This window comes from Stegodyphus dumicola, chromosome 4, assembly GCF_044657685.1.
Source record: "Stegodyphus dumicola isolate Sdum_Otavi_A_Nest chromosome 4, ASM4465768v1".
NCBI classification, from domain to species: domain Eukaryota; kingdom Metazoa; phylum Arthropoda; class Arachnida; order Araneae; family Eresidae; genus Stegodyphus; species Stegodyphus dumicola.
In genome coordinates this window covers 10,621,712-10,646,641 of record NC_140771.1, presented here as the reverse complement: position 1 = coordinate 10,646,641, position 24,930 = coordinate 10,621,712, and the positions used below count along the sequence as shown (strand labels likewise).

General features: G+C 32.1%; 1 protein-coding gene across 1 annotated transcript in view; it reads left to right on the top strand.

Annotated features, from left to right (window-relative positions):
* The first annotated feature begins 2,951 nt into the window (after window positions 1-2,951).
* Window positions 2,952-24,930, top strand: part of LOC118186941 (SEC14-like protein 2) — a 46,995-nt gene continuing 25,016 nt past the window's right edge. Inside the window, exons 1-5 of the mRNA XM_035357119.2 lie at window positions 2,952-5,270; window positions 13,294-13,380; window positions 16,945-17,014; window positions 18,920-18,963; window positions 21,905-21,967. Coding sequence (XP_035213010.1) covers window positions 13,294-13,380; window positions 16,945-17,014; window positions 18,920-18,963; window positions 21,905-21,967 — 264 coding nt within the window. The 5' untranslated portion in view covers window positions 2,952-5,270. The remainder of the gene's footprint in view (window positions 5,271-13,293; window positions 13,381-16,944; window positions 17,015-18,919; window positions 18,964-21,904; window positions 21,968-24,930) is intronic.

Genomic DNA, 24,930 nt, shown 5'->3' with positions numbered 1-24,930 from the left:
TGATATATGTAAAGTTTGTAATAAATTTCGGCGATTCAAAGCATTTCGTCGAGGACTGTTGCCTGACTGGAAGTGTGAGAGGAAAATATAAATTTGCAAAGTTTGAGAATTTATTTGGTAACTATAAATTGTTTAGAAAATTTGCAAGAGGTATAATGCAAACTGTGAATGAGAATAAGAATATTGGTATCGAGAAACATAAATAACTGAAGTAACTTATAAATTTAAGATGAATTTTGATAATATAAACAAGGTTTGAATAATACTAACTAACTGAAAGTAAAACTTATAAAGATTTTAAACTTAGGAAAAAACACAGAAATGGAAATAGACATTTATATACTATTTCACCGAGAGTCTTTGGAATGTATGTATCTGCTTTATGTTTTTTTTTGTTTGTTTGGTTTTTTGTTTTTTGTTATGCTTTGTGGCTTGGCCTGTCCCATCATAGCCATATGGCAGGTTTTGCCTACTAGGTGAGCTGGGGGCCAGTGCTTAGAACTAACTAACTAACCTTACAAACTTAAAAATTTTCATTATCGGGTAACATGAAAAGTTCGTTATGTTCCATCTTTCACCAACAGTAAACACCCTTGCTGCAGGACGATTTCCATTTTCTTTCACAAACTGAATAACTTTGGAACCAGCACCATGCTTTTTCGTTTGGCAGGAGCGACATTTGCTACTAAAAGGAACACTAGTTCAAATGTATTTCAAGTTAAGCAAATTCGTTTTACTAAAGCGTTCGATGTTCATTTCGCAATGACGGCTTCAAATAACTACAGAAAGAGTATAATATATTTCTCCCGACTTCTTGGCATGCCTTCGTGGTGTGGTGGTCTGCACCCTGGGCGCGTATTCCAGAAGTACACAGTTTGCTTCCCGGACAAAACGGTTGCTCATTTTTCATCTTTCCTGCTTCCAAAAAATTAACCTAATGTCTCTACAAGAGAAAACATCTGACTACTGATTCATATCAGAAGGGCATTCTTACTTCAAATTCCGTTCCCTTCTCTCAAAACCATAGAGTAGCATTCTTGAACACTGCTGCATTGAATACCATCCACCTTCTTTACAGAATTATTTACTCCCGCAAGTATCCCCTCACACACGTATTATTTCCATTATTGCTCTTCAATTCAGTAAACCACTGTTTGAACGAATGGGAAAAATTTTCGAATGAATGACTTAAAAGATAAGTGCATCATCATATATTTTTAAGGTTTGTTTCTTATAGAAAAGGGGGCGCGTTATAAGACGAATATGCCTAACAATTAATAAACGTAGTTTAAAATTATAGATGCGCATTATATCCCGGAATATGCGGTAATTATTTTCTGTTCTGTTTCGCTAATGTTTTAATAATACCATCGATAAAAAAAATTACTCTGGGTACACTGGAGGAAATGTTTCCAGAATCTATACTTCATATTTCATTTGTTTGTTTTAATTTTTGAAGTTGAATCTTTGTCTCGTTCGGGAGTCTTTTCGACGTTATTATTTTCCACTTTCAGTATGCATATCATTCTGCAGATTCAGTTCTAGGCTGCTAATGTGGTCTTGAAACTTAGGATTCTATAGCTTCGTCTCGTCGAACTCTACTTAATCCTAACTCTTCTTACTCTACTTAAAGCTAAAATCTCCGAGTCTGAAATTAAATCCTCCATTGCTTCTTCTAGTACCCAGAGTTTTTGATATCGTTCAAATTTCATTTTCTAAACATCCCCCCCCAGAAAAGAGAGGGAATAAATTACATCAATAATAATAATAAAAAAAAAAAAAAAACCACTGACTTGCACATAACAACAGGGTCTTCTCTTTAGTATACTAAATTCAACTTTAAATTTGACAAGCCACATTTATGCGTATGGTAACAAATTTTATTTTATTTATAAAGCATATCTTCCCAGAAAAAATTGTAGCAAAATATATAAATATGTGGATAAGTAAAATGAAAAGTTTTTACGAAATCATAAAACTTCTCATTCACAATATTAAGGTTAAATAGTTAATGGCTTACGTGAGCAGGTAACATGATACAGGCTTCGGGACATAGTCCTAGCTTCTGTATATATTCAAATTTACAAATATACGAAGGAAACGAATCACGATCATACCCGAATTATTGCTGATGTTTTTTTTCGGGGGGGGAGTGTTAATGCCACTTGTTATGTCAACCCTTTTCCAGGAAATCAGCAATAATTTAGATGCTTCTTTATGCGTGTAAAGTTCTACCTTATTTTTATATATGTACTATTCTTTTTCTTTTTTAAAACGTACGATTTTAATGCATACTATTACAAATTTAAATTTTCTTTCAATTTATTAAAAGTTTTTAATACTTTTAACACAGTCCTCTTAAGCAACAACATTTTCAGCTTGCAATAATTATAATTTTTTGACGTTTTCTTTTATTATATATATATATATATATATACATGTGTGTGTGTGTAAAATATAAAAAATATAATGGCTTTCCTCTGCGCGAACAGGCAACCTATAATTAACTTTACGCAATTTTAGGATCTTCCTCTAGACCAGTACTTTCGAAAACATACTGGCATGTTATATAATCGCTCGTATGAATACGAGCGCGCGCCACTTTTCGTCAGACTGTTTTCTTCTCTTGCTGCTACAACACTTCCGTGCTGCTCATCCCATCTTTCCTTTGTTCGAACAGTTATGACGTAGAAAGTCTAAATTTAATCTTACTTAGTTTAAATCACTATTGAATATGTAATTTTGGAGAATCTCTTCTAAAGTAAAAATGATCTCCGGTGAGAATTAAATAAAGATGTGGAATCTAAGAAAGCTAAAGTCTTTTTTTTTCGTCATTTTGCAGCCTTCCACTCAGCTACAACAATGCCCGGACTCTGATGTACTTATATCGTCAAGATTTGTCATTCCTGTGCCTGCCTGCCAAAATATTACACACATATATATGAGGGCATATTGCCTATCATTTTTCTACATAATAATAAAATCTATTTAGGCATTTATCTGAACGTAAGGCCAACTTGTTTAACCCAGCTCGTAGAAATCATGTCTCTGCCCATTGAGCCAATTCTTGGTAGCTATATTCACATAGTAGCTGTTTTCACATTCTCTGAAGAGAACCTCATCCCAGATAAAAGTTTCTTCAGTTTCAGAAAAAGGAAATGATCACTGGGTGCTAAATTTGGGCTATATGGTGGGTGTCTCTAGGCTTCTCACTTAAAACTTTGCAGCAATTCTTGAGTTTGGCGAGCAGTATGGCGCCGGACATAGTCGTGCAAAAGGATGGCGCCATCATTCAACAAGCCAAGGCCCTTGCGTTTGATAACTTCACGCAAACTTGTAAAGGTTTAACAATAACGATCGGCAATAACGGTATGCTACGCACCAGATCGACCAGGATAACGAATCACGTTTCACACCTCCAAGCGAGACCACGTTTCTAAACGGCTTGCCATTTCTAAAGCTCTGTCGCATTTGCGAACTTAACTCTACGTACCCTCAAAACCGCTGCTAGATAACATCTGGACATACATTCTGGGAATAAAGTATTCCCTGCACAGTAACTATTTTTCAAATGCTGATGCTTGTAACTTATTTTTCCTGGATCCACCTACGTATGTTGCATTAATACCTGCTTGCAAAATATAAGAAATTTAGCAACCGTAAAAATGTGTCATGTGTCTAAAAATCGTTCTTTTTTGTTCTGCTTTCATTCTCCTGATCATCGACTGAGTTGGCTTTCGACCAGGGTGTTAGAGTTCAGATGCCAACTCATCGGAAGAAACTACGGCTACGAAAATGCGGTATGTTATGTTGAACTGTCTGTATGTAGCGGGACTCAAGTTTATGATAACAAGACAATTTGATTTACAGACGATCTCGGCACAGGCATCTTTTTTAACAGTGAAGGAAAGACAAAATTGTAACAGAGTTGTATGACCAGCTAGCGCGTAATCTAATGCAGGACATAACATCTAATCATCTGAGGAGCTCATAATAAAGTTGAAAATATACGAATCAACACAAGACTATGTACAAAGTTTAATATAGTTAACAGCGTTGAATACAGAGGGGGAGTGTGCGGCTGTACTCCTATTGTTATGGAATACTTACGTTATGAATGTGCTTGTGGCAGGCTGCATATGACTTGGCATGGATGAATAAGCAGTGGCACAATATGCAATGACTGATCCAGTTTTATTTCTTGCAGATGTATTACTGATAGTGTTAGCAGCCCTCACTGACCCGTTTGTGGAAGTTGGCTTTTTTGAGTGAAATCAAATACGTAGTATTCCGCCGTTCCTTCCATACACCCCATATATACAGACATCTGTAATGTATGTGGAGTGTTATATATATATATGTATATACGTAATAAATTCTGTAGTAGAACGCAGGCGGTTGAATCCGCAATTAAGAATTTTGATGCCGCAGAATGCTGAAACGCCGATCCACAATGAGTACGAAATTTGGCAGTCAAGGTATATGTAATTCAACTTTTATTTCACGAAACATGTTGCGGCCACAAACAAGTTGGCGCATTAATTGTGCCTGTTCCAAAGAGTATACATTTTAGATCAATTTGCAGTAAGAAAGAATTAGCAGACAGACTGCAGTCAAGTTAGGCGTAACCCCAGAAAGCAAGTGTGCTATGTTATGTGTGAAATCTTAATCTAGACTAAGTTAGTTTTGATTCTCAGAGCATTTTAATTAGATTAGTTAATATTGTTATAAAATTGCTATTGGCTATTTGAGTTCCATTTACATCATCATAATTTTGTAGGTCATAGACATGGACTAATCTCGAAATGCAAATAGAGGTTACTATTTTTAGAATAGAGAAGGGAAATTAATTTATCCCCTGCTAATTTAATCTTTTACATATTCTTTATTTTTCTTACATATACATGCGTTTTTTTTTTTTTTTTTTTTTCAGTAACGATGAAGAAAGGAAGAAAAAATAGTTTTTCTCGTGATTTGTGCATTAATTCCAACAATAAGCTATCAACAACTGCATCTGCTTAATTATATTAAAGGGTCACAAACCAATTCAAAAAATGCCAACAATACATTCCTATTTCGGAAAACACGTTATTGGGAAATATTGACTTATTTTCCCTCTTTCTTATCTTATCGTCAAAGCCAGCCCTCAAGGAAAGTATAGTAAGAAAGCATCACTGCACGACATCTGAAGAATAGAAGAGAATGTACTACTGAAGGAATAGTTCTGAAGTGCCAGTCCTGGAAATTGTTCAGTATTTTATTTGCTAAAGGTAGTACATTTATTTTATTTTATTGTAGCATAATTTTAGCTATATTACACACCTATTTCATTTTAAACAAAATTGAATTATTTAAACTACATTTGAACCTTTGTTTTTTTTTTTATTACCCAAATGGGCGTTAAACCAGATGGGATATAATTTTGTTTTGGCATTTTGCGTTGGTTTGATATGAAATTCGGAATCACTTTTCAAATTTTTCGCCCCCAAATTTTAGAGTCCTTCATTTTATTTAAAGAAATTAAATAATGAAGAATCTGCATCAATGTATGCATATTTCTTGCATTGTGCAAGAATTCAATTTTAAATGTTAATTCACACGTGCATTCTTGCATTTCTTGCATTGCAACAATAATACCTAGAGACATCAAATTTTAAATAACGTAGTCCTCCAATCGAATATGGGCATCTGGAAGCTCAAATTTGGAATTTGTTTTATTATATATTTCATATTTTGTAAAACTTTAATAAATGTTGATTAACAAATTAAACGATTTGAAAGCGATCTATTAACATGAACATCGCGTGCATCTTGAAGCACAGATATTTTATGCACGAGATTTCCTTATATTTCTTATATTAGGTTTCTTTATATTTCCGATATGTCTTTATATTATTATTCTTTATACTAGGTTTCTTTATATTTTTTATATTTCTGGTATTATGTTCGTAGCGCAGCAATGCAAAGACGGTACAATATCTAACGGTATTTTGCGTCGAATGACTTTGAATGCTTGTATGACTTTTCAAATCCCGTTTGAAATACATAGCAAAAAAACGCCCTTTCGGGCGTAATATAAAATCTGAAAGCTTTCAATTTTTTTTTTAAATTTTTATTTTATGAGAACTTTTAAAGAACTCATTTTTTAAGATAAAAAATTATAAACAGTTATTTTTTCCGTTTTTTCAAAATTTACTTTATACTTTTTATGAAGATGTGCTACCTTTTCCCTTTCATATGAATTCGGTGTAATTATACACTTTTTCATTTATTTAAATTTGCCGAAATATCGCCTGTTTTTAATTACTTAGTATCGAAAGGGCGCCTCGAAACATCTGTCATTTTTAAAATTATTGTCACCAAATATTATTGCTCTGTATTATATTTAAAGCAATTGAATAATAAAGAATCTGCATGAATGTATGCACATTTCTCGCATTGTGAAAAAAATGGTACCTAGAGTCATCAAATTTTGAATAGCGTAGTTCTTCACCCGAAAATTGGTGTCCAAAAGCCTGAATTTGTAACTTTTTTTCATTACCTATTTCCCATTTTATAAAACTTCGAATTTTTTATTAGCAAATTCGGCGTTTTCAAAGCGAGCAGTGGCAACACTGTACGGAATAAAACATTTTTATCTCTAGGGCACGAAACTGTCTATTGGAACTTCTACAGATATGCTGTTTTTAAATACCTTTAGAGATTTTACGGTTGAATATAATTTTATAAGCACCAAGAAGGTGGTATTTAATAAATAAAGTAAACGCAAAAAACGTTTATGATAGAAAGACAAAAGAAAAAAAAAGTTTTGTAAGGCCATCTTTGTATGAAAACTGAACATTGATATGATGAACTGAGAAAAAACTGAAGGAAACAGAAAAATATATGCAAACTCTTAACGCTACATCGGAAATTCTAAGCATATACTGCCATGCTGCTTTTAAAATTTTTGTAATTTTGCTGTCGAATTGTAGATGGCGTTAGTGCGAAGAAAATGGCGCTTGAAAATAAAGCTAAAAAAGCACAAAAAAAAGTGTGTTAGGATTAGTGAGTGTGACAGCAGCCTAGTAGACAGCAGCGAGCTTAGCGAGAGCTTAACAACCCCCTTCCCTCTGAGCGGCCAGGGTTTTCGCTAAGAAAGCACAAATTTCCCAAAACTAATATGAGAACAATTTTTTTTTTAAATTTTAATGTAAAAACACTCCAGGTAGATTTTTTTGATATATTGCCTTAATTTCTTCGACACATTTTAATATGCACGGATCTATACGTTCTTACAAATATCACAAAAAATATTCTACGCCGTATATATACGGCCTTGCCGCTTAGAGAGTTAAGCGACCATTAAAATCTGAAACCTTTCAGATATTATTAATTTTCTTTTTCTTTAAATAGGTCAATTTTATCTTACTTACATCTTCAAAAATAAAGAATTATTTGTACTGAATAGGTTCAGTAATAATCAGTTATTTGTATTTTGTATTATATAAAAATTAAACGACATTGTAAGGCAGCTTAACTCTTTGTTTCTCCTTTAGATGATAACCCGAAATTTAAAACATAGCTATTAAAACAGGGTAGTTAAATTTTTATAAAAAACGTACAGAAGTCAAGGCTACTGAGACTTACGATCAGACAACACAATATGCATTATCAACTAAACGTGCTTAATATAACTTGCAGTAACGTTATCGAATGCTTGAAGAGACACCTACAAAATTCCCACGCTAGTAAACCATTATGAAGGCAATTTCAATATAATTAAACTTGCTACAGGTAACCTGGTTATTTTGGAAGACTTTGAATTTTATGCAGTTCCGGATTTTACAAAAACTTTCTTCGGATAATATAGAAGCAAAGTTAATAGTTAATTACCGAGTTAATCTCAAACTAAATAATTATAAACTAAGCGGAAGAGATGCACACCAGTGTAATTTTGATAGAGTTTTACTCAAAATCTATGACAAATTAAGATAGTATTCAGCCCAGAAGGGCTATTAGTATCAAAACGACATTTTTTTGTGACTTCTCACGATAAACGGCGAATCACTTTTTAAATGGTTGTCACCAAATATTATCGTCCTAGATTATATTTAATGAAATTAAATAGTGAAGAATCTGCATGATGTATGTTTCTGTTTGTATACTGTGAAAAACGAGTGTACCTAGAGGCATCAAATTTTGAGTAACGTAATCCTCCACCCGAACATGGGCACCTGGACTCCCAAATTTTAAATTTCGAATTTTTTTGTTGTCTATTTCATATTTTGTAAAACTTTAACTTTTTTTTTCTTTTGATTAAAAAATTCAACGGTTTCGAAGCTAACAATGGCAACACTGTATGAAAAAAAATTATCTCCAGCGCACGACACTGTCGGAAATTCTAAAGAAGATATGCTGTTTTTAAATATTTCAAAGGAGCGGCAAATTGATTGATAAAAACGTGAAATATTTCCAAACGAATTATAACGATGTACAAATGGCCGTAGCCAACGTGCAGGATAAAGTTAAATTCGCTGTCCTGCACGCAGAACCGAACCTCAGTAGCGATCATATACCAGATGCCTTTTTTCGGACTTTGCAATACGATGAAGAATGTAAAGCGACCTTGGCCGGAGATTTCAGTATTCATTTGGATTCTTTTTTGGAAGGAACGCACTTCGCCGAAGAACTTCAATACACGATCCTCGAGTTGCGGACGAATTCCAAAATCTTTACTACCAGAGGATATATGACGATCAATGGAATCTTTTCAAATCAAAGTATCAGAACGGAGTTGTACATGAGTATGTATAGTCACCATTTTCCGTTATATGGATGAATAGAATAGTTAACAGTCATCAATTAAACTTAAAATGCGGTAGTAAAGAAATCAGTTCTTATCGTAATCGGGGTAATCTATAATGAAAAATAAATAAAATACCACCCCTTTGGACGTAATGTAAAATCTGAAAGCTTTCAGACTTCTTTTCTTATTTTTTACATAATTTTAAATAATTATGCTCACACGTCTTAATTTTTTTACTGATTTTTAAACTTCCTCATATCTAGAGCGAAGGTTTGAAATAAAAAAGGAGTTAAGAAATCAAATAAAAATGCCATTTGGGTAAAAGAGTTGAAGTGCATTAGGAACATTATTTAATGCTAATAATATTCTAAATTCCTTATATGTTCTGTTCGGACCGTATTACACATACTGAAATGAACACAAATGCGTTTTGAACAAAACCAGGTTAGCATTATTTGATTAAAAGAAATTTATTTCATGTCATTTTCCAGAGGCCAGTATTTTTTATTTTCACTCGTGTATTTTTCCATGACTCTGAATTAGAAAAACTGGAATTTTATATTAATGGTGGTCAAGGGAGTATTTAGTACGAGAAACTACTCTTCCTGTCCCCGAAATATTAAAAAAGACAGAATTATATTAAAAGAAAACATAATTTAGACTCTATAAAGTTTTAAAAAGAGAACATATTTTTTAAAGTGTATGAGGTATTTTCTCTCTCCTTTCTGCATGTCTTCGTGGTAACTGTAGCACACTCAGGGCTTATTCGAAAATTCCAGGTTCGAATCCAGGCGAGGGCATTGCTCATTTTTACGTCTCCCGCATAAAAAAAAGAATGAATCAGAGGCCCCCTAAACTAAAAAAAAAAGGTGGTGGATGATAATCCTTTACCACCAGGATTTGGTGATTGTGTCCTCTAATCCCCAGTAACCTTTTATAAGGGGGAGTATATAAGGTATATTCTCCCTCCTTTCTGCATTCCTTCGTGGTGTAACGGGGTAGCACACTGAGCACGTATTCGAGGGGCACATGTTCCCGGCGACGGCATTGCTCATTTTTCTCGTCTCCAGCATAAAAAAACCCTGATGACTCCACAAGACTTTGCCGGTATTTTTTCTTATATTCCTCACCAGAATGGCTGTTAGTTGCGTGTATTTAAGCTGAGAGATTTGAATCCATCATATAAAAATTCTTGCAGCTGCGTCTTGTTATTACTGACTCTCGCAGCCTTACCTAAAGTTATATTCCGGCTTTAATAATGCCTTGACAGCCGATACTTTAAAATATGCACCGGTAAAATTCTGAGCCAGCTTAATTAGTCTATTTTATGTGTAGTTTGTAGTAGTCTGATTTATGTGTAGACTATTTTATCTAGATTAAAAAATGTGATGTGTACACCACGTGACTTCGTTGTACGGAACTTGTAAATTATACGCAATTTTTTTGCATTTCATTTAAACTTATTGGATTAAATTAAATCAACTTCGTCGATAGCGCATAAACCACAATGGAATAAACGCACTCTTTAAAATTCACTATATATGTTTACCATAGCGACACTCTAGCCCTAGGTTGACTTAGCAGAGTTGCATTTCATTCATTAACTCAGAATGCAAAAGCTTTACATCATCTTAAGAATTATCTAATCGTTGCCACGTATTCTATTCAAATACTATAATAAATCTAAAACAGCGATGTATAAAATAAATTAAGCAAAGAAAAAGAACAACAGCAACAAAAAAAGAAACAGTTTTTCACAGACGATTCAGTATTTCTCATTCAATTAATTCAGTTCTCACTTCGCGACAAGGCGAAAATACATAAAAACTCAAAATGTCTGTATTGAAAATTATGAAGTAAATCTTAAACACTTATTTCCTCGAGTAAATTCCAGAATGCATCAAGGATGATTTTATTCCTAATAATAAAAGAAAGCGTTATCTTTGTTATTGCGAAGCTTACTTTCTCTAGATTGGCCACAAATCTACTATTCTGCTCTTTCAAATATAAACAAGCAATGGTCGTGATGATAAAAATTATTAGGCTTAGCGGCACTTAAACAACTTTTAAATTGTTGATAATACTAAAAATATCGCATGCATATTTACTAAAGGCATAAAAACCTTAACCGGAAATAAGGAAAACATAATTCAATCACTTTTAATACAAAAAATGCACAACTTACAAACATATAAGAGTAAAGAAACTGAGATCACTGAGCCGGTTAACAGAGTGGATATATATACATATATTTATATACGTTTGGTGCGGCCGATAGCAACCAAAATAGGAGGTGCACATCTACATGTTATAGCAGCCCTATATACAAAGTTTCAACATTCTGGGACTACTCGTTTTTGAGTTATACGAGATACGTACAGACGCCATGAAAATTTCTCTTCAGTATTCATTTTAAATTAGTTTTACAAACGTTTTGGGGGAAAAGAGTCCTTTATTCTATCCTCACGTACAGATTTTATGTAAAAACATCTTTAAATTGCATTTGATAGGGGTGAAATTGGATATTTGCGTTGAAATATGATGCCTGAAACGTTTCCGATTACAATACTTCCTTTTTACTTCGTACAAGGAAATAAAAATAAACAACCGTTTTCTAATTTAAATGCCCACAAGGCACCGGGAGTTTGTTGTAGCTCAAGCTGTGTCCTTTCTGTTCAGTTTAACACTAAAATAATGAGGCCATTTTAACCTTCTTCAGTATTTGGGATTTGTTTTTAAGACTAAGCGATATATCGCTAACAATCTTAATAGAGCCTGCAGGACTTAAATACAAGTTTCCAGTTACAGTACAATACTAAAAGTTGAAGTTATTTAAAGATCTCATGCCAGTCTTGTACAAGGATGATTATGTCACTTAAATTGTTATTCTGGAACTTTGCAAGAAAAAGCATGTTTCATCAAGGGCATCAATTCCATCAGAAGCGCAACGTTAGAAAGTGGTGACTCAGAATGGATATTCATTATATTGAGAAAAGCTGACTGGTGGACAGAATATCACCTGACTAGTATTGATGTTACTCTATTATAAACGAGAATTATACTGACTCGAATATTTATATTCATTCAAAAATGAAACTATAGTGGTCTTTCCTACTGTCACTGTTGTACAGAATTTTTCCAACTGTAGTCAGTCATAAGAAAATCAGGTAAATAATATGATTCATTTAGATGATCGTTACCATTATCATTATACGGGCACAGCCCCGATCGATCCTCCTAGCCGGCACAAGCCGGTCGTTTGATCAAAAAATGGGACTTCCCAGAAAGTGGAATATAAGAAGAAACAAATCCAAAATCTGAGTCTCAGTGCCGAATTCCAATTCTGTCTTTGTTCGTATTTATAATTTTTATTATTGTCTCTGGAAAATCTTTCAAATTTGAATAGTTCCTTTTAATGCCTTCCTTAAAATTCTTTCTATATTTCTCTCTTGCACTCCGGGTAAGCCTGGTAAGTTTGGCTCCGGGTAAGTTTGGGGACGTGCCTGGCGTCCCCAAACTTATCACATAATCTGCATTTATCATTATTCTGTAGATGGAACCGATTGAAATAAACTGGAAAACTCTCATGATTAGTCAATACCTGATTTATATCAACATATAGTTCTTCGCACTTAAACAACAAAATTAAGCTCAAGAACAATATTGCAAAATAATCACATCTCTAGAACTCGCGACACACAGCCTCGCGCGCTGGAAACAGAAAGATTTTTTTTAACGTACAGCACCACCACTGCTCGCCACCAAAATCGGTGAGTTTTCCAGTCAAAAACTCGCTACAGTTTTACAAAATATGAAACAGATAACAAAACAAATTCCAAATTTGGGTCTTTAGACGCCCACATTCGGGCGGAAACGCACGTCATTCAATATTCGATGGCTCTAGGTACCGTGCCCCACCACAGTGCGAGAAAGATTCATACGTTTATGCAGATTCTTTACCACTTAATTTCCCTAATTACAATACAGGGCTCCAACACTTGGTGGCAACAATTTGAAAAGCGGACCGACATCTACAGCGAATCAACGCAAAATGCCAAAACGAAACTGACTGTCCTTCAGGGCAAATTGCCCGGACTAATAATTAGTAATTAAATTTTGAACATTAATTAAACGTCTCCGATATCGTTCTAAAATGTGGTAACATCCTCTGTAAAAATTTGCATGAAGTGTCTCTCTGTAAAACTTGCTAGCTTCATTTAAATTCTTACTAGCTAGCTAACACTGATGGACATCTGGACAGCTACGGCTAAATCAATGAAATATTTGGAAATTTCTACAAAATGGTTTTGTACTAGTCTGTTTCAGAAATTCTAGTAAACCGCCAACCGAAGTTTTGTAAAATGTATTAAAAATTGAAATTTGCAAGTAGGATCATAAAATGATTTATTATTAATTTTTAGTAGTAAAGTATTCAAAACTATTTTTTATTGAAGAACTACATTTATTACACGAAGCAATGTTTTATTTATATCTCTATATTTTAGATGGATAGTTCAAAAATAAATCATAATTTGAAGAAAGAAGAAAGTGGGATGAATATGAATGAGAACAATTGCGAAGCCTTATTGCAAGTCAGTAAACCCATTTAGAAATTTATAGCTATATTACTTATTATATTATTTATTAATAGCTATAGTATTTTATTTTATTTTATTTTATTTTTTATTTATTATTTATTTTAAGGGGACTCATACACCTTAAAACCCATAAGATGTTCGAATAGGTGACTGTTGCAAGAGTTGGGATAACTTATTTATTTTAAAAGCAATTACTACGAACTTTTTACAGCTGACTACATAATATAGCTGCTTTCTGAAATAGTAATCAGAAAGTTTGTGTTGCCACAGATATTTTTATAATTTAATCCGCTTTGTGGCAACATTTTTCGTCATGTTTTCAACTTGCTCGCACAGTTTAAAACATTCTGTTTCATAATTTAATTCCATATTTAATATATAGCTTTTATAACATTTGAAAACTACTGTGAACCTAAAATTCTAAAAATTTCATGTTAAATTTTTATTTTATTTTGAGTTGAGTTTATAAAATGTATTTTCTTAAAAAAATTTGTAATGTTTTCGTCCATAAAATTTTTCAATATTAAAATATTCATCAGATTGTTGGTTCAGTTAGAAAATAGTGCTCATGTAAAGAATTACATCAAATTTCAAGTATGTACTAATAGCCATTTTTAAAATATCATGCGCGCAAGTTGGAAACATATCGAAATATTTTGTCACAAAGAGAATTAAATTACAAAAATATTTGTGGCAACACAAACTTTCTGTTTACTAGTTTCCAAAGCAGCTATATTATGTAGTCAGCTGTAAAAAGTTGGAAGTAATTGCTTTTAAAATAAATAAAATATCCCAATTCTTGCAACAGTCACATATTCGAAAATCATGAGGGGTTTAAGGTGTATGAGTCCCCTTAAGTAATGTAACTTACATGTTTTAGTATTTATTTAGTAATTATATATCATTAAAAAGCGTTGCACTCTTACAATAAGTAATTAATGTAATGGTCAATTAGTATTTAATTGTCAGTACCTAAAATATTGCTAAAAACCTATTTCCGCTTCAGTGTTGTAAATTTTACGGACAGACTTCTATGATTTATGGAAACAAAAGTATGTTAAAATCACTTCTTATCATGAGAACTCTAGATTTGTAAACATAGATTTTTTGCGCTTTAAGTAGTACAAAATATTTAACATATAAAAGATATTTAATCTGAAATATAAACCGGTCCCTTTCAGTGGCTAAAATATTTGTTGTAAGAAACGACACATTGAAGCATTTTTGTTGCTTATTGACTTGCAAATGATAAAACAGCATCGCTGTTACCTTATTGCCATCAAAAGAGAAGCTAAAACAATTCGACAAATCTCTGAATAGTGTAATTTTAAAGAAAATGCTTGAAATCTAGGCCTATGAAAATTGCTTAGACTCAGTTCTCTAGGTTGCTTAACTGAACATTATTTCGAGAATTTTGTCAGTAATAAATGAATGCAAATCAGAATCAATTTTTTACTCTTCTTAATATTTATTGATTTTAATTGTAAACAAAAATATTTTCTTTCTTCATCTCTTTTAATTTCAAGGAAATAGAACGTTGTGTATAGTCGATATAAGATTTTAAATAACTAAATAAATTGCTTTAAATATTGTGCTAAAATGTGCTGAACTTTTGGACGCTGATTTAAACATTTATCAACTCTACTAATTGTTTTTTCTTTAGCTGTCAAAAATATTATTAGAAGAGAAAACGTATTATGCCTATTTTACATTATATACTGATTTTCAATTTTAAAAAATTCTGTAAAAAGAACAAATGTAAGGTTCGAAATTAGGAAACTTCTTAGTCAACAGAACATCAAATGGCATATTAGATTTTCCTGAACTTTTACCGCGGGTGACATACGTCTTTATCGAAATTATTCTAATGGTCACAGATTAATATTTTGTAATCACAGATTAATAGTATGATATAAGATATTGATTCTACTCTATAATCTCTTAGCTATATTTGTTCGTATGCCAGTATCTTAAGGTACTCATGATTCTCCAAAACGTTTTCATCGTTATCCTTTATCCAGCATCGGACTTGACATGACTGTGACATGGTAACAGCAATTTATCCTTAGCTTTCGCTGATTCCTTAGCAATTTATCCTTAGGTTTCGCTTCCTTTAAATAGTCTCTTCTTTCGCTTTACATTTAGTATTCAGTATTACTTAGATACTTTCTAAAGCATACTTACGGGTCGGCAACTATGCTAAAATGTTTTGATACATTTCTTTCTGCCCAAAAGGGAAAGAAACTGAATTCAACAAAGAAAAGAAAGAGGAGTAAAGAATGGGAAACAAATGAAAAGAAACTAAGACTCTTGGAAGGACAAGCGTTAGCAATTCTAGTCCCATTATTATGAGCAGAAATAGATAGATGCTCGTATGTTTTAGTAATGCTGTATTACACAACATACAATAATGCTCCTACGTATAATAATGCTTTACTGCAGTTATGTATAAAGCAAACTTCAATCCAAATCGATCTAATAAGTCGATAGAGTTTGGTCTTCTTAGGTAACATAAGCTAGATCAAAACTCTAAAAGACTATATATGAATTATCTATCTCTATGCCTTGAAAGTACTCCAGAGAGAGGAACAGGATGAAAAGGACCCTTTTATTAACACAAACAAAACAAGCCTAATGGGAAGAATAACACAACGCCTCTGAGTACTAGTCACAAGGAAATCGAACTAGCAACGTGGGTGTCAAGCAAGCAGAACATGCTCTGATTCTACCTTCTAAAAACTTCCTTTAAATAGTCTCTTCTTTTTTCCACTTCAATTTATATTACGCGAGCTAGAAATTTACATTCTGGTAGTAAAATGGGAATTAGAACTATAGGAAAGTTAATTTACATAAAATCACTCTTTAAAGAACATAAATGATGCCTTAGAAGTCCTACCTAATTTTTAAGAAAATCATCATCTATGTTATTTTACCTTTATCAAAATGTTAATCGTCTTTACCAGCATCGTTTGGGAATATGTCTATCACTTTTCACATTATTTCTATTAAAACTAATGTAACAACTTTCCAATAAAATATTAATTTGAAATAAGAAAGGAGTTTACTCAATAAATTTTATGTAAATCAGAGATAAAAACGAAAGTATTTTGCATAAAATCTGAGCAACAATATTACGTCAATAAATTAATTTATTTTCAAGTAAAATTAAATGCACAGATGTTCACATTTTCTGATATATGCTTTTATCACTGTTTTAGAGCAAACAACATATTTTAATATTAGAAGTAATAAAATTTTAAAGAATTATATCAAAATATTTAAACGAAAATTAATTTTGTAGATCATATTTTACAAAGTGTGCAATATGATGTTTCTTTAAGAAATCATTCAAATGTTTACCTTTATTTAGGAGTACATCGTTAAGAAAAGAAAACAAAGTATATGCCAATATAAAATCGATATGAATCTTAATGCCACATCACTGTTTATATATGTATTGTAAAAATATGCAAATTGTGTAAATTCATTGTAACATTTTTATTGCATGAGGATAGTAGATTTTTTCCGCCATTTTTTTAAGAATTTTTTTCTCTTTAGTTTAAAAGGCAGTTATCTGATATTCTTTCACCATACGATACAGATGCTCAGATGATGAAATGGCTTCGAGGTAAACATTCTTCACCAGTATTCAAATCTTAAAGAATATAAGTAAGGCTTATTATATTATCCTAATAATTCCATTGTTCTAACTCTACATTATCTTTCAGCTTATTTTACCTTCAATGAAAAGATAATTATTTTAAGTGGCAATATTTGAAAAAATTATCCATCACATTAGTTGTCTTATCTTTAACTGAAATCAACATCAGATTAGATTCTGTAGTTTTTCCTTTTTAAGAGCTTCGCAGTAACTTATCATTAACAAAAGATAACATCGTTTGAGTCAGTTTGACCGTGATCGGCGGGATTCTGATCATCTGGTATGTGTTTCGATGATGTTATAGGTTCGAGGAAATCAGTTTCCTTACTTTGGTTTCTCTGCTACTGAAAAGTCTGTTACACTGCCTCTAACGACAGATCCAAATATGAACAGTGGTTAAATCATTGAAAAAAAAAGCGCAGATTATGTATTTCCCAACTTAAGAGCTTCTCTTCCTAACTTATATGGTCTTACTCTAAATGCAGCTGCTATTAGTTCTAATCTCATTATGGCAATCTTCTTCGCAGAAGTAAACTTTGATCGTAGTTGTAGTTTTTTTAATTGTACTGAAATTCCATTTATTGATTAACTGCTTATGAATTCTGCGGCAGCATGTGTTAGTTAACTGACGTCACAGACAAACAAAGTGACAAAGTTAATTTAACTTTACCGCTTCCACCAACCCATCTAGGTATGTTTGTATGATTTAATAATTGTAAATTTTTTATATTAGTTAAAATTGTAAATTTTTCGTCGACTTCAAAAATTTTTCCGTTAAGTCATGACTCACTTCTGTGTCTAAGGTTACCCTTGTACCGCCCATACGGTACAGTGGTTAGCGCCGCTTACGTGCCGAGTTGCGCCGAAGGGCCCAGATTCGAAGCCCGGAGAAGGCATGGATGTTTGTAATTGTATAGAGTCGGTGCGGCATGGCGGCACTCCAAATATGCGGCGAGCCGAAAGTCATCTCGTGTGGTTTGGTGGAAGGGATGGGAGACCTTCGGTTGTTGACATAATTCTTAATTCTAAGCTCTCGTGGCTTCTTACATTTTATTTCAAATTTGATTATTTTCTTTTCTTTAATAACAACAATATATTTCTCAGTTTCTTTTGCATCTTTCCATCGTTAATATATTCCCCATCTAACGCTGCTGAACGCACATAATCACCATACAGTAGTAATTGCACAAAAATAAATTCTTTACAAAATCACATTTTTTGTTTAATTTCAGAGTAGATTCTGACTTGTTTTTAACACTTTTATTCCTTGAAATTTCGGCTTTCCTCTTTGATTTGTTGCTCAGCTAGATGTATTATTAATACTCAAAAATCTGTCACGATATTACTGATTTTATCAAATTTGTAGTATTGAGAGATTTTTATTTATTACATTAATCTGTTTATACTTACAGATCTAACATTTTCTTTAACATGAAAGGTACAATAAGAACCATTAATAAATAATAGACAAAGAAAATGTTTTTGACAAGAATGCTTAAGTAATTAGCTTAAATTAGATTGTATAAAGTTTTTGTAATTTTGATCATATCCTACGCTAGGTAAAAATTTATGTTCAGTTTAAGTTATTCTTTCTCAAATAAAAATTACAATAATCCATGCGCAAAATGTATGTTTTTTTCAAAATAGAATTCCTTTAAAATAATTCTCTTTACTTCAATACGAAGAAATTACATTTAACTTAAAACTGTATTCCCTGAGAATTAGGTTTTTAATCACGAAGGTTGATAAATGTTTTACGATTAATATTTTAATAATAAGAACTTAGTTTATATTACAGAAACATATTTTAAAAATTTTTTTACTTATTTTTGGTACAGTATTCATTGCAATAAAAATGTTTCCTTTGCTTAGCAAGAAACTACGACTTGGAGAAAGCAGCAGCACTTTTTCGAGAGGTTAGTATACCCCTTCACAATAGGTTGAAATATAAAATATATGTTTTTAGTGAATATCGTAATATATATTTTCATATAAGATTGAAAATATCTAAGGCTCAGAACCGTGTATGTTAACTTAATTGTGAAATTCTCAGGTTAATTTATTCAGGAAATGATGCTTGTTACCCTCCTTTATCTGCGTCAGTGGCTATACGAACTTTAATAAACCAAACCAGAAATTTATTACTTAAATGGAATTAATAATTGTGACAAATAGTGAAAGAAGTTTCACGTAAATATTGTAAAAATAACTTAGTTGGTATGTGTATTAGCTATAGCAATGAGATATATATCGCATTGCCATATCTAATACACATACTATTATATCTAATATATAGTATATATCTAATATTAGCTATATACTATATCTAATATATATATCTAATACTATATATATTGTTTCAAAAGAATTTTTTCAAAAGAATAAATTAAATTTAAATACAAATTATAACAAACATATATATACGTAAAAAAGCGTATATATACGTAATAAGCGTATATATACGTATTTTTTACGCATATAAAGCGTATATATACGTAAAAAAGCAAATTTAAAGTAATTAAAGAATGTGCTAACATATAAAAGATTTAATTTTCAAACTAATCTACAATATCATTTAAATTCAGATAGCATAAGTAAATAAAGTGCAAAACCAAACCATGAAAATAAATTCACCAGTTTAGCAAATTAAAATTAATCTAAAAAATTTTTAAAAATGCATAAGCGAATGACTGTTGAGCAGGCAGGAGACAGACTTATCAAGGGGAAGTTGCCTCCAAACCTAACTCTACAATCATTTTATTCGTGTTTCGTCATTCATGCAGACAAGGGTAAAAGTCAAAATCAAAAGTAAATACATAGTGAAGAATGTCCAGAAAAAAATACCAATAAAGTGGTACCTTGAGAAATTAGCAATTAAAAATTAAAGGTCTAAAAGGAAAATACCAATAATGATGTATTTTGAGAAATAAGCAATGTAAAATCTAGTATTAAATTAAATTTTTTAAAAAATTAAATTTTCCAGAAATATTAATTTAGAAACTAATGCAATATATCAAAGTGAGAATTTTCACTTCTTACCTAAATTGAAAACTTAAGAAATTTCAGACTTGTAATTAAAAATTAATTCAATCTCACAGAAGAAAGAAAGTGCCTGCAAGTTGCAAATTTCCTTCGGATGATAAATAAATACATTGAATGAAATTCAAACGTTATGCAAAGATTCAGTCTTCAGGGTTAATACTAAATGTTATGCGATTCCTTGAAAGGATAATAGAGAAATTACAGGTACGAGTGGTAGATGCAGGCGAGGATAAAAGAAAACAATTAGATTGTGAATAAAGGATCCCGTGTGTGTTACATATAGAAAGTATACTGTAATGTAACAACATGTGTGTGTCATTAGAGATTTTCCTTTCTTCTTGGGAATTAACCCCAGTATAAAGCATGCAGTAATGCAAATTAGGAAAATTCACTTCGAATAAAACTGCGCATTGGCTATTACAGAACATTTATTTTTTCATATAGACTGCAGTAAAAAATGCTAAGGTTTCTGGTTTTTACGTATATAACCATTCTTATATTTTACCTAACTTCGCAATGAAAATTTTCACAAGAAATCAACGATGCTTTAATCATTTTGTACTGGAAATTGAGTGGCAAAATACTTTTATTGAGGGCGAGGTATTTGATTCATTGAGGTGTAATATTCCAACCTATAATTTACAGCTAAATGTCTGGAACCTTGAGAACTGGTAAGCGAATAATCGCTTAGTTCAGAAAGATAGAAACGTAAACTAAGGTTTAATTACTCTTTATAGCTCAAATAAAGTTCACAGTCGGTCCTCTCTCAGGACGTACAGAAAATCCTCTACTTGGGCTTGAATGCCAGGAAATAAAATTTAGCTAAACTTAACTAAAGAGATATAGCCGAAGCTATCATAAATCTACAGGAGTTGCCCCTTAACGCTAAACAGCGAAGCTATCAAGAGCCTAAAATACGGCCGAGCGTAAAAATAGCTTTAGAGAGAGTATAACCCAAAAGGCGAATGCGCGCTTGTCAGAATCTCTGGCTCTCTAACGAAGCCAGTAGAACTTCAACTTTAAATACTTGCTTTTCCTTTCATTTGCAGTTAACCGCGATTCTGAAAACACGTTCTGGCAGGAAATTGTAAGCTGAAATTAAGAAGGATAGAAAAGTGGCTTAATTATTGAAATTAACTATTAAAAACTTAGGATAAACCTTACAGAGTAAATGCATTTACCTTGCTCAACGGGTGGTAAAGATCATGTGAAATGACGAAATACTACTTGAAGCCCATTGGTGCATTCTAGAAGGCGATACAGATGTGCACTTACGAAATATGCGTACCTTGGTGGCGATACAGATGTGCACTTACGAAATATGCGTACCGTGATAGAAGAAACTGAAGGACAAGAAATGTTGGAAAACTGAAACGCAAGCATGTTGATTACACAAGCCGCTAAGCTATAATAAAAGTATAAAAACGTAAAGCACAGTTGAAACCAAAGAAACCATTCCACCTTTAGTGTAACGTATCCCTGGATGTGAAGATGCATCTTTGAAATTTAACACGCTGTTCCACGCTCTTCTACTGAAGTGACCTAGACTTCAGCTTAAATACTCGTTTCTATCTCATTTGCATAAATCGTAATCCTGAAAACTCATTTTGGCAAGGAAACGTAGGTGGGAAATGCGAATGTAAATAAAAGGCTTGTTCCAAAATAAAAATTACTATTAGAAAAATAAAGCAAATCCTACAGTATTCATAAATTAAATATAGGCAAGTTGTTTGTTTTCATGGACTTTAGTAATTCTTTATTGATAATCTCCTTACGAGCAACATTTTACTAGTTAATTTCCTATTTTTCTTTCAGTTCTATTTCTGTAGGAAACTTTTTGAAATAGACACCATAGTTACAACGTACAAGAAGCCAGAGGTATAACTATGTCCATTCTTTAAAAGTAATTTTTATTTGAATTAAAAAGGTGTGAATTGTAATAGTATGCACTGGTTAGATACCGTTATTAATATTCAAAATTAAATAGAATTATTTGGTTTATTCTCGCCCAGAAAGTGTTATATATAAACTCAAACCTTCAGAGTACTTAATATAATTTAGTGAAAGATGTAAACACATTTTTATTGTTAAAATTTAGAAAGAAATCACTGTATTATTGATGGGTTATAAAGCATTAAAATATATAAATAATATACGATTATTGTGTTTATATAAAATATGTATATAAATTAAAGTATTTAAGAAAATATTAGTGATAGACAGACATAATTCTTTATCGGCAATGTTTTCCTTACATCATAAATCAAAATATAGTAAATGTTACTAAACAGAGCTCCAAGGTTTGTTATTAACTGAAACTGAAACGTAAATGATTTCAAAATATGTAAACAAAATAAAGAATTTTTATACGGAAAAAATGTTGCTTAATGTATTCATATTTATATCTCTCCGAGATTTCGATAATAAAATCTGAGTTTTAATCAGTACACCATTTTCTCTGAAACACTGAAAGCAAAATATTATTTAAAATTATACTTGTAAATATTATTTTTCACCATATTTTTATTCTTTTTCCATATGCTGGTTCAATATTGCTGTCAATTCCGTCCTACTTTTAGCAGAAATTTATGACGGATTATTGAAATCTTTAAAAAAACTTGTATCAAACTGAAGATTTAGCTTACTCGAGTTTATTGCTAATTAGTTTTATTAATTCAGATATTATTGCTAACTAATTGCTATTAATTCACAACAAAATTAGCAGTTTAGTCACTTTAGGTTTTAATTACCGTTCTAAAGTCATTTCTTGATATTTTAGTTATATTTAATGTCTATTTGCTATCTCCATATTCACCTAATCTTTCAACGGAATAATTTTTTAAAACGTTTTCCTCGAATTATTTATCCTTAAAAAAAGATTTAGTTAGCATACGAGGCGATAATCAGTATCTGAAATATATTTCCTTAATTTTAAGTTGCTCCAAATTTTATCTAATTTCCATAAGTCATAGTTATTCTAATATTAAAATTAATATTCTAGAAAGCAGCAAATTTTTATTAAACTGCTGTTGCTTCTCTTCCGATAAATGCTATTTTTGAAGATGTTTAAAATTAATTCCATTTATGCAAATTCTGTCGAAAAAAGAAACTAAATTATCAGATTAAATCAAAGGAAAAAAAACACTTTCGACTCTGAAACTGAACATTTGAAACGACTTTTGACTGTAATCGGTTTTTCAAGCTTCAATACTTTAGTCAAATTTTTTAACCATCACTTTCCTAAATGTTAGATAATAATTTTTTAAAGAAAAGTCATGTTTAAATAAAAGCGATGCACATTCAAATGATAAAATGGTAAGGAATGTAGGACCAGCTCGCCGTTTTCAAAACTAAAGATTTGACTGTTTGGTTTAGCTTATTTGATTATGGCAAAGCACTCAAGAGCTATCTGCCTAAGGCGAAAGATGACTTCGTGGAAGACTTTCTATGGAAAACTGTCTCGTATACACGTTACACATGGAGACCACAAAAACGCCCATGCAGCCGACCTATTTGCCTTGATTCGAACACTGGAATGAACTACCAGCGTTCAGGAACTTTACATTTTAGCCGATGGTAAAATTTAAAGATTTCACAACGGTATTCAATGAGGTCAAACCGCTTCAAGAAATAGAAAAGCAGTCTTTCTTTTTATATGAAGTTATAAGAAGCAGCAGCTCAGCAGCCTGTTTTCATTTTTAACAATTATATTATGTGTAACTATGCCTTACTACATACAATGTAATTTCTGAAGGGGAAGTTTCTAAGCTGAACTGGGAGAATATAAGATTACAATATCATGTGCAGTAACATACAGTTAGTCGGATGGGTCTTGCTTGACACTGTTTCCGACTCCTAGACGAATTTACGTCTGGTGAATACCGTCCCAAGCATATCATAGAGATTGCTTGGTGTCGAAAGTGAAACATTCTGAGATGAGGCGGGATCGGTCATAGCTTGGGCAGCCATATCGTGGTATTCCATGGGATGCATTATTACTGTGCAAGCTCACATTACTGTCAAGAATAATGTGATTATTTTGGCGGATCGCGTCCATCCCATGGTACAAATTTTGTTTCCCAATGATGATGCCGTATGGTGATTCTCAATGGTGATTCCAAGACGACAGAGCTCTTGTTTACTTCGCTCACATCATCCAGGACTAGTGTTTAGAGCATGAGGGTGATCCTTTACATCTACCACGGCCAATATAGTCACCAGATATCAATATTATTGAGCTCTGGTGGACAATTTTGGAAAAGCACTATCTACCTCCATCATCGTGAACTGAACTTGCCAATGTTTTGCAGGATGAATGGTGCAGGAATCCCTAGGAAAGTATACAAGATTTCTGTTTATCCACTCCGAGAAGACTGTATGCTGTTTTCAATGCCAACGTCTTTCCTACACCGTATTAGTCACAGTAATATGTTTTTTGTAACTAAGTTCCTCTTACAGTGTAAATTTTATCTGGGTAATCAATAATTTTCTAGATTGCAAAGTCTCAATGTTTACAAAACGTACCGTTACGGCCAAGATTTCTTTCAAAAAACAGCATGCCTGTTCATTTATTTTACTGTAAAACAAAATTTCATTGAGTTTACGGAACATGCTTCTCATGAATTATTAAATAAATATCAAAAACTCTGAAATTTGGGGAACACCTCTATTCGTCATTAAAACAGAATTTGAATCTTTATGAATTTTTTTGCCTGATGATGCTTTTCACTGAAACCCACGAGAAAGATCCGATAATAATAACAATAAAAGTGTTTGCTGAAAAAGGTCATTGAGTGAATACAGATGAACAGAGATATCCTTTGCATTATTATGACATTATA